We start from the raw sequence: 14,488 nt of genomic DNA on the forward strand, positions 1-14,488 counted from the left end.
TATGAAATTAGGGACTAGTAGCAAAGTCTGGATGTGGATTTGGGCACAGAGTTTCAACACTGCTCTGTTCAGTAGATGGGGAAGGTACAGGAAGGAAGGGTTGTTGACCTTATGGTTTTAGTTTGAGCCCTTCTCCAGCCACAAGCAGTCTGAAGGAAAGTTGAGACTGATCAAATTAGTCTTCTTGAAGTCCCACTGTATTTCATTGCATAGAGCAAAAAGAGAAGAAAGAAAGTGAAAATAAAATAAGGAACAAATCAGTTGGTTTAAAAGACAAGTAACAGGAATTTGTTTCATGTTGTTTTTAAGACAACAGGGTTCAAGCCCAGGTGAGGCTAACAGAAAGAAACCACAGAAAATGTCAGGAGAAATACAGATAAGCAGAACTATGGGCATACTAGAACACCTATGGGTAAAAAAATCAAACCTCCAGTTAAGTAATTCAGAAGAGGAAAATGTCCAGGGCATATAATGGTGGTTTTAACCATCATAATGTAAAAGCAATAATCAGTGATGATAAGGAGATTACAGAGAGCTAAAGGACTTCTTTGTGTTGGTCTTCAGAAGTAGAGATGATAGCAGGAAATAGCAGGTCTTTAGCTGTAAAATATACGTAATGTGAAAAGAGAGAGGTTTGCTCTTGATTTAGATGAGTGTAAGAAAGTAAATGTTAATAAAGCACCTGCATCGGGTCATGTTTTATATAAAAGCAGTGACTGAAGAAACAAAGGATAAAATAACCAACCTATTAGCCAAAGTACACATGTGAGGATTAAAAATAGTAGTTACTGCAACAAACGATGCCAAGATAGCGACCATGTACTTGTACCTGTAATGGGTCCTTCAAAGGATGTAAGCATTCAGATTACAATCTCATTACCAGCAGAAATTGTCAAGGAAGTACTTACATTTTTCTTGTTATTAATAATAAAATCACATGTAATGAGAGGCACCAAAACTTAGAAGAATGAGCAAAGATGGGAAGTCCAGAGACCGTTATTCTTTATTTGTACCGAGGCAGTGGCCAGGAGCCAGAAAAACTTCGGACACAGAAAAGGCCTCTTCCTCAAAGAGCTCCATCATTGACTTGCAGGGAGATTTGTGTCATTTCACAGTTCTTCTTCGGTTTCTCTGTGTTACAGACCAGAGGGATGATAATGATTACCTGATACGTATTGCTAATTCATGTTCATAAGGCTCTTGGCACTACAAGAAATGCTGTGTGTTTATTATTCTGCAATAATGGCTGGAAAAAGCATAATTATAATAATCAGACTTTCATTTTCACATATCCTTTGTTTTCACAATGTTTTCACAACATTTTCACAAAATTCACTTACCACATTTTTTAATCAGAGGCCTGAACAGAGAATCCTCAAAGCTAAAATGAAAAATAACTGTGCTAGGACTTGTAAGAAACAGGCTCTATTGACTGTCTTTTGCTTGGAAGAGGAACAGTTAGTATTCAAGGTCAGAACAAAAAGGGGTGGCATTATACGATTAGTGATAGAAGTGCTCTTGCTAAGTGATGCGTGCACATAAGGTGCAGGTGGAGATGAAGAAAACAAATTTGCAGTAAAAGGCATCTTTTGAAATTTCCATTGAGAAATCCAGAAACAACAGCCTCTCTGTTGACGTGAACGGAAACACCAGGAATAGCCTTCACCCAGAGAGACAAAGGGGCCCCAATCTTCTCATCTAAAAACAGGACATATGCCCCTCGGCCCCTCCCATGACCATCATTATCCCCCTTCCAAAATTCAGAGTCACTCTGTATCTCACTGGCAGTGGAAGATGATAACAAATTCTCTGTGTGCTGCTGGTCCAGTATAGTATCGACACAAATACAGTATCTGTAAAAATATTGTTTAGACAATGGTTTACAATGCAGTCAGCAGAGAAGGATCTTTCTCATGTTGTATTTAAGTTGTCCAGGCTCATGGGGTCAACAGTACTCAAGGACTCTTCCAGGGAAACCATGGATGGACACTGAGAGGAGAAGTCCTTCCCTGTGCAGAACTGAACTATTATTTGCCCAGCAGTTCCTAAAGGTCAAGGCATTTTTTTAAGCATTGTGCAGTTTGAGCCTACCTACCCCAGACATGGTTAGGAGTCTCTGTTGAATAGGGTGAGCACTACAGTGAGAAAGCAGTAACACTTCTTCCTGACTCTGGATCTCATAATGCCAGAGCCCATGGAAAAGAATAAAGCTCTCAGTGTGTTAATATCTGCCATTTGTGTGCTAACATGACCCTAAAGTGCCCTAGGAACAGAGCCCAGCACTGCAAATTCACTCAAAGAGCCTCTTCACCTCTTCCTGATCAGATCTTGAGAAGGAAACAACTGCCAAATCTGCAACGAGGAAAAACAGTATCTGTTCATGTGGCTTTACATATATTTATATGAATTTAATAAATATATATATTTTGCTACTCTTACTTTATTTTTAGACCTCTCTAATTAAGCCAGTTTAGGAGTCACCTCCTGTCCCCTCCTGCCCCATAATTATGAAAACACCTCCCCAGTACAAATCCTGGCTCAGATGAATTTATTACATTGTAGAAGAAAAACTTGTTGTTCATAATAATGTGGTCAGAGTTATTTTCTCTCTTACTGGATGGGAAAGACTTTTTTTTTCCTCTGGTATAAATATAGCACAAACTAAACAGAGCCACTCTGTAATGTAAAAATACTGCAAGCTTTTTATCAGGAAGGACAGCTCGTCACCTTGTCTCTCTCAGGACTGGAAATAGAATGTTCCAAAAGTGAGAGCTTTGAAAATCCAGTGCGCTAAAGAGGAAAGGAAGGGGAAAGGGCTGCCTCGGTTTGTCAAGGAACAAATATTTTCTTTTACAGAGGACAAATAATGGCTTGACATGTAACATTCACAACAGAGCGGCCCAATTGCTGCATTCCCACTGACTCATGGGCAAGGAGGTACCACCCTTCTTGCAAATAGTAAAAGCATCCCCATTTCTTGCACATCAGTCTGGAACCTTTTGTTGGACAGTGACTGGTCCAGGGCATCGGGGACCAAAGCTGCCAAGAACTGGGGCTGACAGCAGCTCTTCATTAGAAAGTTAGTAGAGATTATAAGGCTTAATGCATTAAAGGCAGCATAACATCTGGAGAACTTCAATGTGAGGATAACAAGGAAATGCAGACTTTGTTGTGTCTTTATTATTTTGAGGTGGGTCAAAGTTAGGCCTAAACTGAATGTGTGTTGGTTGGGTCGGGTATTTTCTGAGAAGGGGAGTATAATTTGGGATAGAGGGAAGGAGGGACTCAGGAAACCCTCTGTGCAGAACCATTCCTGAAGACCCACTGTCCCAAAATGGCAAAGACACTACAGAAAAGCTAAGCACAGATCAAGATGGACGAAAAATCACAGGCTTTGTGTGGCCATGCCAGTTCCTCTGGACGAAAACACTCAGACATTTTCACAAGCCTACCAAGACTCAGTTAAACACCACATTGCCAAGCCCGGCTCTGGCTCAGCCTTGGACGCTTACCTTCCGGCTGAACCTCTAACCCCAGTTTGGGCACAGAAACTGCTTCTGCAAGCCATCTCCAAAGTGGTGTGGGTTTAACCTGTGAGGCAGAGTTAACTCTGGATGACACTCAGAGAGGCAAAGCTAGGGCAGCCCTAGCAGACTACTATAATTATGCCACTTAGGCTGGCTGACTATTTTTTCATGTGGCCACGTAACTAACAAAAGCAAAAGGGGACTGTGAGGCAATACCTTGCAGTGCTTAGGCTAAAGATGAGAGATGAGTGCTGTAGTCCTGGGATCCTGGTGTCCAGGAACATCTGGAACGTACAAGAAGCAGTAGATTCAGGAACTACAAGACAGAGGAAGCAGAAATTTCTGCCCAGGTCCCTCACTGCAGGAACCTGTGCTCACGCAAGTCTCAGGGGCGGCTCGACTGCCTGGGAAATATCCACGATGGGTTTTTAACAATGCCAGGACCCACTCTCCAAAATCCTGTCTTGCAGGAAGGCCTCAAAAGAAGGTCCACAGCAAGATGGGGCAGAGGTGTTTGTTCCTGATCTGTCCCTCGGACTGCTCTCCAGCCAAGGGCAGCAAGATCAGTGCCTCTTGGGCAGGCTGAGGATGGGAACAGGCACCAGCTGCAGGTCACGTAGTATCAGCCTCTGAGATGCCACCACTGGGCAAAGGGATGGTCACATCTGTGTGAGCATGTCCCCAGGGGTCCAGCCAGACTCCCCTCGCCCCTGCAGCGACAGGGAGCATGCTAGGGCACAGCCGGTGCCTGAGTTAGAGGAGAGAGCCAGAAGGGAAGCAGGGACTCTCCCAGGGAGCTTTCTTACTCAGAAAAGGCATTTGTCAACACTCTCGCCCAAACTCTTCGCAACAGGTCACTAAAACGCTACAGCAAACAGCAGCTGATGGCTCCAGAATGAGTCTATTGCTGCTCAAACAGCCAGCACAGCTAAGCAAACAGGCCGGCAGGGCAGGGGCTGTGTTTGCACTCGCTGTTTGCACTCCTCTATGCAGCTAATGGGATATTGCTAAGATATCCTAAGAAGGTTGCAAAAAAAAAGAGAGGGAGAGAGAAAAATGGCTTCCTGTTGATCTCTTTCCAACTTCTTTTCTCAGTTTCATGCATTGGCCAACCTGCCATTTTAGAAGACAGATTTATCCCTTATTAGGTGAATTGGTAACTGTTTGCTCTAGAATGATTTTTAATAGTCCCTTCTTAAATAATGCCCTCTGGCGTCACACTACATCCACCCTGGCTTTGGTTATCTCTAGGTTTTTTTCTCCTGTTAGGAGAATGGATATTTTATTGACATGTAAAAAGGTTACAAGGCAGGAAGAAATGAATTATACAAAATTTAAAAGTAGAAAGCTAATAAAATGGTGGACTTGATAGATAAGGCAGGAAAATAAATCTAATTTGACTGTAACTGGAGTGCTTCCTGCATATGAAGTAATAACCATACACTGGACTAAACCAGCGTTAACCCAGGACACGGCTGTTATTTTGTCAAATTTGGCTGGCTCTAATGATTCACAAACGGTGGCTCAGATTTCAGCTTTGGTGTGGTGATTATTTTGATGCCTGGTGGGAAATAAGGCCATGATTTCCTAAAAGGGGACCTCTGTGAGGTGCTTTCTCTGAAAAGTCCATGGGAAGGGCTCTGGCATGGGCCAGGGAAGATGGCAGAGCTGTTTCCTGAGGACTGTGCAGTAGTGTAGGAGTCATCCTGTGGGAGTCATCTTCTTTGTTTTTCGTTTCTTTCTTTGTGTCCTCGTTGAGTCCCCCCCTCTTTAACTATTTACCCAGCCAAAAATCCTCAGGCCCATTGGAGGAAACACCTTCAAATGCTTTCCCTCTCTCCCCATAGGGAGGGGGTGATGGAGAAGAGGAAGAAGTGGATCCTTCCTTTCTATAGCATGCTGTATTTTTGAGGAAAAATCCCATTTAACAAGATGAGCATACAGCTCCTTTCTAGTGATAACAATATGGTCTCATTCCAATCTGGAGAGGGAAGCAGCATCCCTTCCTCTGCCTCTGGGACAAACGTTCCTGGGCTGGGAATGCAAACGTTTCAGCCGGGGCCCAAAGACAATTGTTGCACAAGCGCAGCACTTTGTCTCAGATCCCACAAATGTCCTTGTTCCAAGTAGGTCATTATATGATGGCTTTCGTCTTTTCCCGTTGCCAAAAGGGTCCAGGAGAATGTGTCGTAACACCGTGCGTCACCTGCCTGTGCAGTCCCTCCTGCGATCATCTCATCTGGGTGGGACTCTCTTACTGATGTCATTCAGCCCAGTGCAGGTCTTATCAGTGCAACAAAAATACCCGGCCCCAACGCAGCAAAACCCCCCTGGGATTTTGCAAGGCATGGCTAGGCTGGGGGCTCCCCCCGTGCATGGTGCTCCCCTCTCCCGCTCCCCTGGCAGCCTCCAGGGCTTTCCTACTGCCTCACCCTGCCCTGCCGCGCCAGAAGCAGCCGGCACCGCGGGCAACCCCACTAGACGTAGAGGGGAACAACACCGCCCAGAGCAAGGCTGCTCCTCCTGGATGACGTGCAGTGGTTGCCTTTACGTTTCCCTTTTGTGTTTGTTATTTCCTTTTTTTTCCTACCCTCCCACCCCACAAATGACTGTTGTCTTCCTCTGCTCCTTTTCTCAGCAGTCCCTGAATAGCAAGAGCACAACCCTCACCATAGCAAAAGGAAGGAGGACTAGGGGTATTTGGCGTTCAGCAAAAGGAGAAGCAAAGACCAGGCCTTTTTTCTCCTTATTCAGGCATCTAGAAATGGTCACGGGTCAAACTAGTTGCACTTTTCATCTTCCCTACAACGTGTCCAGTTCTCAAGAGCTTTTCTGCACTGGGATGTGGGTGGCAGTATCTTTGGCTTCTGTTACGGCTGGACCTTATAGAAAACTGTCTAAACAGAATAAAACAGGTTAGAAACAAGCTTGTCCTCTGTTCTCTAGTGAAGATGGCTCCTGCCCTCTCATGGTTGAAGACAGATATGTAAAGGCACTTGTTTGTTCTTTGCGAAGAAACACCAAATACCATCGCACGCATTTCCTTCAGCCGGCTCCACATAGTCTCATCACCCTCCTTTAACACACACACCGACACAACTGGGAAACTCTTCTGGGGCAGAGACCGACCGGTTGTCACGAGCAAGTACACACTTAGCAAAGCGGGGTTGCAATCCCCAACTGTGGTCTTGAAGTGTTACCAAAATACAAAGCGTAGGTAATATGTAAAGCAAGTCACTCACTTGCTCACCCTTTTCACACAATGTTAGTCTTTTTTCCACCAATTAACCCACCCTTCCTGCATCTGTCCCGCTCCAAGGAACAAGAATTGCATGGGTTTCTCTGATGCAAGCTTGCTCTCCAAGCAAGTTTTTGCCAATAGACTAAAGGCCAGCATTGATAGTATAAATGAGGTGAAGTTGTCCACTATGTTCTTGCCACCTGCGTGTTCAGTTTTCCTCTCCCAAACCAATTAGCTTTTGCAGAGATTTGATCATATCATTAGAGCTTCCACTGTTTTGGTTCTTCTTTCTTCTTTTTTTTTTTTTTTTGATACGATACAGAGCATTTCTTGTAACCGAATACAAATCTGTGAAAAGCCAGCTTCTCAGAAAATCTCCAGCTCACAGACCACTGCCCTCTCATTTCCAAGTGCAACTCAAGTCTAACACCCAACCAGCTGTCCCACACATGCGCCCATGGCATCACACTCACACAAATCTCCTCAAGAATCACAGGCTCTCCCAGAGATATCTTTTTCCTTCAGAGCTTGCTTCCAGCCAGGAGACCTATACTGCTCCTCAAAGAAAGTCTGGAGGGGGGGTAATGCCAGGGAGGGAGGGAAATGCCAGGGAACTGAAGCCTAGAGGTGGCAGACAACCAGCTCTCTTGTTGATTTCCTGGCATTGGTTTCTATTTCCTGACCACCCAAAATACTCTGTTTTCATCCATCCCAACATGGGAAATAGCAGTTCCAAACTTTGAATGCAGTAATGCCCCTTAAGAGATCAAATATTTTTCTGAAGCATCATAAAAGCAAAGAGCATTAGCAAGAGCCATCTGGGCAAAGGTCTAGCTGTCTCCTCGGTGCCAGGTTTACCAGGGCTTGTGCATGAGGAAGGAGAAAGGGGTCAATTTGCTCTGGGCTGGGTTGGTGTGGGGAACTTCTCCCTTTAAATCACACAATCCCTGCTCTGTCCTCAGCTCCATCCGTGTGGTTTTTAATTGACATTGTGCTATTCAGACACGGAGATGATTTCTGCTCACAAAGTATTCCTGTTCTTTTTGCTCTTGTCACTTTTTCACTGGATTTTGGCAATCAAGGTCAAAGTTGAGAACCAGCACGACTTCCGGGACATGGCCAGCATAGTAGCCATGGCAAAAACCTACGCCACCACCGAGCCGTTCATTGATTCCAAGTACGACATCCGAATCCAGAAAATCGGCAGCAACTACAAGGCGTACATGTGAGTGCATGGCTATGCCGGAGTGAGATGGGGGGAGACAGTGCTGTGGATGTGATTCAGGCGGTGTCTGCTCTGGGCAGGAGTAGAAAGCTGACTTAATTTCCTTGAAGAATAGCCCTGCTGTTCTCCTCCCACCTCTGAACCCAGATCCCTCATCCACCGATCATCTTCTCCATTACTCACCATCAGCTCATTGTTACTGGAAGGTAAATCTCTCTCTACCTGTTTCTGAGATTCAGTTAGTTCCTACTATAACAACTGTGCTCTCCCATCACCCATCACCCATCACCTCTCCCTCCTACCGTTAAAGGGCTCATCTTTCCCAGCAAAATCCTCCAGTACCCTCTAGTGGGAGCTGAACCTACCCCCTCCCACCTGGAGGAAACAATAAAAAAGATTGAGCCAGCTGCAACTCATGGAGTCCTATAGGGTCCAACCCATAGCAACACCCCATCCTCTCCCCAACTGGAGATCACAGCTCTGCAGTCACACAAGGGCATGAGGAGAACACAGCACCAGGTACGAATGGCCTCAGCCTGGCCAGCATGCAGGGTTTCCATGGGCATTTTCATGTGTGCTCCTTGAAGCGTACAAAGGAGGGAAAGGAGAAGGAAAAACATTTCTGTGGGTGCCCGAGAGTGCCTCCCCTGCCCTGAGGGGTAGTGAGGGAGGTGGCATGAAGGCAACCCTCAACACTGGTATGTTTAAAAATATTAAAAAGCATTCAGCCAACTTCAGTAGTCGTCAAGCTCAATTAAAGATGTAACCACATGAGTCAGTAAGACACCTGTTTCTTCTTACTGCAAACCAGTAGATGAGAAAAGCCAAATAGCACAGCTTCTCCAGAAGCTCTTTATCAAGCCACAAAATTCTGGACAAGTAGACAGCTCCAGCAGTACATTCTTCAGGTTGCCAGATAAATTTCATATGTTACCTAACACCCACAACACTGTGAGTTTTTTTGCGTCCATGTTTACAAAGCCCTAGGCCATAGTTCTGGTAAAACGTAGTTAAATAAGATAATCAAATGTACACGATCACATATTTTTCAGCTATAATTGCCTAAAATTCTCAGTTGGATTCCTAGCAGAGAGGTATTTAAGTAAACTAGATAATGACTGAGTCACATTCTTCATGGGAAGGACTTGTGGGACACTTGGCTACTTCATGTGAACTCAATGAGAAAATTTGTTTTAAATCTGATCAGGTCAACAACAGCACAGTTGCCTAATATTACATTAACATCTCAGGGGGTCTGGCTCAAATTGGCCAAAGGAAGGAAGGTTTAAAATATCAATTAAAATTCCCTATTCCTGCCAACCTACCCAGCCTTGGCTCCAGAGCCTGCTCCCAGCCTGCCTCTAAGTGAAACAAAGGCCCAGTTAGCCTGACCATATCCTCTCCCCGTTTATTATTCACACTCACCACGCACTCATCCAGACAGGGATCAGAAATAATACCAGATGATTGAGGAAAGAAAGCAGTCACACTAAGAGCTAATCCCACTTGGGAATATAGCTGCGCAAACAATTGTTTGCTAAATGAAAAATGTTTTCACATTAAAACAGCCAAGAACGGGAAACACCTTAATGAGAAATGAAGCTTATTAGCAAAGAAAGCAAACAGCAAAATTCACCCAGCAACTTGCTAACCCAGAAGGTTGACTTATATTGAGAGAGCCATTTATGGATGTGAGCTTGGGAGAGCAGTATAGTCAGTCCCGTCGGGGGCTATTCCTTCTGTCCCAGCATCAGACAGAATAGAATTTTATTTCTATGGTATAAATAAGTCCCTACAATGTCCAAGGACAGAGGTAAAAGCACCCAAAATATCAGAGCTCTCACTGGTGTCTCAAATAGAAGACTCAAAATCATTAGTCATGCTAGCAAATCTCAGCCTTAAAGGCAATTACAGCATCTGCAGTAGTGTCATACTAAGTGAATTGCTTTGATCTGTGAGCCATGGAATCTACCCAGTATTTTTATGCTTTCACCCACACATACAGACTTTAAAAGCCCCCTTCCTTCTGAGAAAAGACTGTGTACCAAAATTCTCCAGAATATGTTTACTTTGCACCGAGCATCTGCCAGAGGGAGGATGCTGCAGGGTGACTCATGCATTCCTCCCCGCCCCAGATGTTCAATGCACTTCCTTCCAGCCCATGACCCAAGGCTTGAGTTCAGTTTCCCATTGACTTCAGTGCAGTGACTCCAGATTTACACTACTAACAAACACCTACTTAGCCCATGCCTTGGGCCAGTCTCAAAACAGCAGATAAGCAGTATGTGATACATGCCTAAAATTCCAGCAAATGTATTCGACTGTCATTGTAATACTGGTGAAGAGAAAATAATGCTCATGTGGCAGGGGAAATTGGGGCAGAAATTATCCTTCCACCCTCGCCCCAGCTGGGGGCAAACAGAGGGATCATTTCCAGTTAAGACTCATGAAATGTTCACTTTGCATGAAGCCAGCAGCTGCTGACTTTCAGGGGTGGGATATTCCTTGCCATCAGCTCTTAGTAAGAGGGTAATATCCTTTCCTTTCTAGTTTCATGAGTGTGACTTCTGATTTTGTCACCTCAAACGCGGTTCAATATGCTCTGCAGGGGCTACAACTTCAACTGTGTGTAAACTACAGCTACTTTTAGACTGAAATGGCCCAGCTGGGAGATGGTGAGTACAGGATGCCAACAGCCCATGATCTGCTAGTCTATCCACTTATCCTAAGCAATGCTTAGGTGTCTTGGTCACAAATCTGCTTGATCTACTGATTTCTAAAATCTTGGGGTCCTTTCCTTTAAGATGCTGACCATACACTGATGCAGCCCCCTGACGTTTAGAATGATTCAAAGCACTTTGACTTTGAGTCCCTGAGAGAAATGGGGTTGGAGGCAGGACATCCTTAGGGAAAATTTCCTTTTCCACCTCAGGTTGAACACAAAAAGGGAAAGAAAAAAAGAAGAATTTGGTGGCACACTTGACACCTGACATGCTTGGAAAAGAGTGATCTTGATAGAGGCCGTGGTGTAGGAATTTAGTGACTGGTCTGGAGGGCTTCAAATGAAGCTTTTCCATTTAAAAACAGGAAAGTTCCCTAACAGGAAAGTTAGGGATACAGCTCAGAAAAATATTTTACATCTTATGCCCAGTATTGGCTGGAGATGAGTAGATATAAACAAGTCAAACCAATCAGCCCAATGGCCAGAGCAGAGTTCTTATTTTGGGAGCTTTTCCACATCAAATTTCCTTGCAAAACTGTATAGCTGTGGTTTGGTTTTGTTAGGGACAGCACAGCCACTTACATTTCATATGCCAGGTACATTTTCTAAACACTGATATCCAATCATCTTGTCAATAATCAGATTCCAGGAGTTCTCATCAGTACTAACGGGATTTTGGATGCCATTTGCCACTGCAGGGCAATTTTCTGAACCTAACTGTTAATAAAGAACGGTTCTTCCCATTGCAGAACTGAAAAACATAATCCTAAGAATCCCATATCAAAAGAAATAGAGAGGCTGAGGGTTGAACACTGACCTCATAGGCCATCAAAGGGCTCATAACAATCAAAGCTTGAGGAGGAATCCATACCTTTGCTTAGAAAGTAGGGCAGGAAGATGGATGTTGGGCGAGGGGAACAAAGGACAAGAGTCAACTATATGGAAACACAGTTATTCAACACAGTAATCATGTTCCTTTGGCCCTCCTCCCACTCCTTTAAATATGGGCTACAAAGACCATTTAAATTTCACAGCAACTATACGTACCACTTAAAAGAGAAATGGAAAAAGGACACCAGGCTGTCCCTCACTAGAGTGAAAGGGAACCTCAAGTAGTCAACTATAATGATGCAGGTTTACAATCGAGCAGGACATCAATATTACCACGTAGTTTTGCAAGTTCAGAGTCTCTTTTCCACATCATGTTGAAAAGGTGAGAGAACTGGCACGAAGGGTTCCTACAACCTCATGTTGAAGTGCTGGATCACATCTCATACTCCCCTCCTAAATCTCTACCTAAATATCCTTCAACGTGGAGATGCTCACTGGATGTATCCTGTCAGCTTGTTGACTTGTCCTAGCTTGTACGCTATGCCAGGGTTATCTGCACAATATTGTCACAGCAGGCTGTCCAAGGTCTGCCCTGTGCCTAAGGTCAAGAAAAGGAAATTTTTTCACCCCTTGATGGATGATAATGAAACCCAGGATTTGCCAGCAACAGTACCTTTTCTGGAAATTAACCATCAGTTGCAGCTAACGAGACTCCAACCATTTTGCAATTAAAAATTCTCCAAGTCCAGATACAGTAAGCCACAGACAGGTCAATGAAAAGTCAGTGAAAAGAGGGTATAATCATATTTTCTATGACACCAGTACAACTTAATTCAAAGTTAGGGAGACTCACAATGTCATAGCTGACATTTGTGAAGCTGCTCAGGCAGATGTTTACCTGGAGAGTTGCTTTTCCACAGATGGAGGATGCAGAACACAAGGGTGATTATCCCAGAGATCTTCTACAGACATTTCAGCTCTCCTGAGACTTATATATAAAGAAAGGAAGAAAGTACTCACACAGCTTGATGTGTGCTCAAGATTCCTTGGAGGTTTCCCTAACTCCTCATTCAGTCTTTCATGAGTCTGAACAACATATCCTGTATGGAGTGTTGTTGAGGCAGGATTTGGAAGGGCTTCTGTGAGGAAGAACCTCACCTCATTGCCTCCTGTACAAGCACTGAGTCAAGAATGAGGACTACAGTATGAAGGAGGATGGGGCAGGAGTGTATTTTCATGTTCAGGTTATGGTTTTGGTTTGTTTTCCTAGGAGGACGTCCATCTCTGGAAACTGGAAGGCAAACACAGGTTCTGCGATGCTAGAACAGATTGCAATGACAGAGAGGTAAGGAAGAGGGTTTCAAGACAGTATTAGTTATTCTTGGGTTAGAAGGGAGGAATTGTATTTCAGACTTTGGTTAATTGAGAGAACTGGTAAGTGAGGTCTCCTGGGAGGCTGGATAAAGAAGTTTAAAAGACCTAGTGTTTCCCTAAAAAAATACTAAGGGCACAAAGGCAAATTGTCCTATTTTGGAGAACAGACTGTAAGTACAGCTAGAGACGAACACTGCTAAATCATTAGATCTTTAGTGAATGTAGTCACAGGAAACAAGACCAGCATACTAAGGTCAAGCACACGAGCACAAACATGTAGGGATAAAATCAGAAAGGTCACAGCACAAAACAAGAAGTAACAAGAAGTTATTCTAAGTGCATTACTAATGAGAGGCAGACACAGAAGAGTGTTTCTTCTGCTCAACAGAGGGAAAAATCTGTCAGCTGAAGTGTTGAAAGTGCTTTTTTGCATTAGTCTCCCAAAAGTGGGTGGTTTTTTAGCTAATGTCTTCTCACTGCTGAACAGAGCAGAAGGAATTGCCTCATGCATCTTACAGACTAAAATTTGCAGATGGTACTTCCATATATTCAAATCACCGTGATATTTGCTAATATTGCCACTGCGTGACATTGTTGACTCATTGTTACAGCTTTGCTGTAACTCCCAAACCCTATTCTGCAGAACTGCTGTCAAGTCACTTGTTCTCCATCCTATTTCTTTAAGTAGATTATTGGTAGATTTATAGAATCCATAGATTATGTATAGGCACTCATCCCTAGTGAATCTAGGTTTTTTTCAGATTATATCTCCAATTTGTCAGGATCATGTTTAACTCTGACTCTTTCCAGGTTTAGGCACCATATTTGAAGAAAGACAGCAAAGAGATGGAGAGAGCCCAAAGGACAATAAAGGGAATGCTCAGAGGAGAAAATATAATCAGCCTATGAGAAAAGAATGCAACAATTGATTATGTAGTGTTCCTCTTTTTTCAGTTAGCAGACCACTGATATTTTTCCAGTAGAGGTGTAGACTCATGCGTAATGAATCTATGCCTGCAGTGCAGAGGTTCGCTTTCCTTCATTAGCTGTCACAGAGCTGGAAGAAGTTGTACACAAGCTGAACACCACTTCATCCTAAAGATGAAAAAACTTAAAGAGCACAAGCTTTTCAAATACGTAAAAGGCTGCTAATAGGGCATTACTCACTCTTTATATTACTAGTACAGTATTGTAAGAAATAATGGGCTTAAATTATAGCAAAAAAGGTTCATTTGAACATTTCCTGTATTTCCTAACAGTAAGGATAGCATGGCACAGAAATGGATTGCCTGGAGGAGATGGGGAATCTCCATCCTCTTTCAGACCGGATTAGAGAAACGTCTCCTCTTTGGGGTGATCATCTGAGGTCCCTTCTGCACCTTTAGTTCTGTGAAACAGGGAAACCAAGCCAAGCCCCAAATCAGATGCTGGAGGTGACTCTGCAAGACCCTAATAGGACTTGGGAACTGGACATTATTAGGCATCCTGGTTGTTTATAACACAGCTGAAGCTAGAGAGATGAAGGGTAGACATTCCCTCATGGCAGTGTTGTAGGACTAAAACCCAGA

General features: G+C 43.8%; 1 protein-coding gene across 1 annotated transcript in view; it reads left to right on the forward strand.

Moving 5' to 3' along the window:
* LOC104082203 (synapsin-3-like) overlaps window positions 1-14,488 on the forward strand; it is a gene marked incomplete at its 5' end in the record, with an annotated part of 32,951 nt that overhangs the window by 1,790 nt on the left and 16,673 nt on the right. The window contains 2 exons of the mRNA XM_009585225.1: window positions 7,851-7,993; window positions 12,817-12,891. Coding sequence (XP_009583520.1) covers window positions 7,851-7,993; window positions 12,817-12,891 — 218 coding nt within the window. The remainder of the gene's footprint in view (window positions 1-7,850; window positions 7,994-12,816; window positions 12,892-14,488) is intronic.

Source organism: Fulmarus glacialis, unplaced genomic scaffold (assembly GCF_000690835.1).
Source record: "Fulmarus glacialis isolate BGI_N327 unplaced genomic scaffold, ASM69083v1 scaffold32659, whole genome shotgun sequence".
In the NCBI taxonomy this organism is placed as follows: domain Eukaryota; kingdom Metazoa; phylum Chordata; class Aves; order Procellariiformes; family Procellariidae; genus Fulmarus; species Fulmarus glacialis.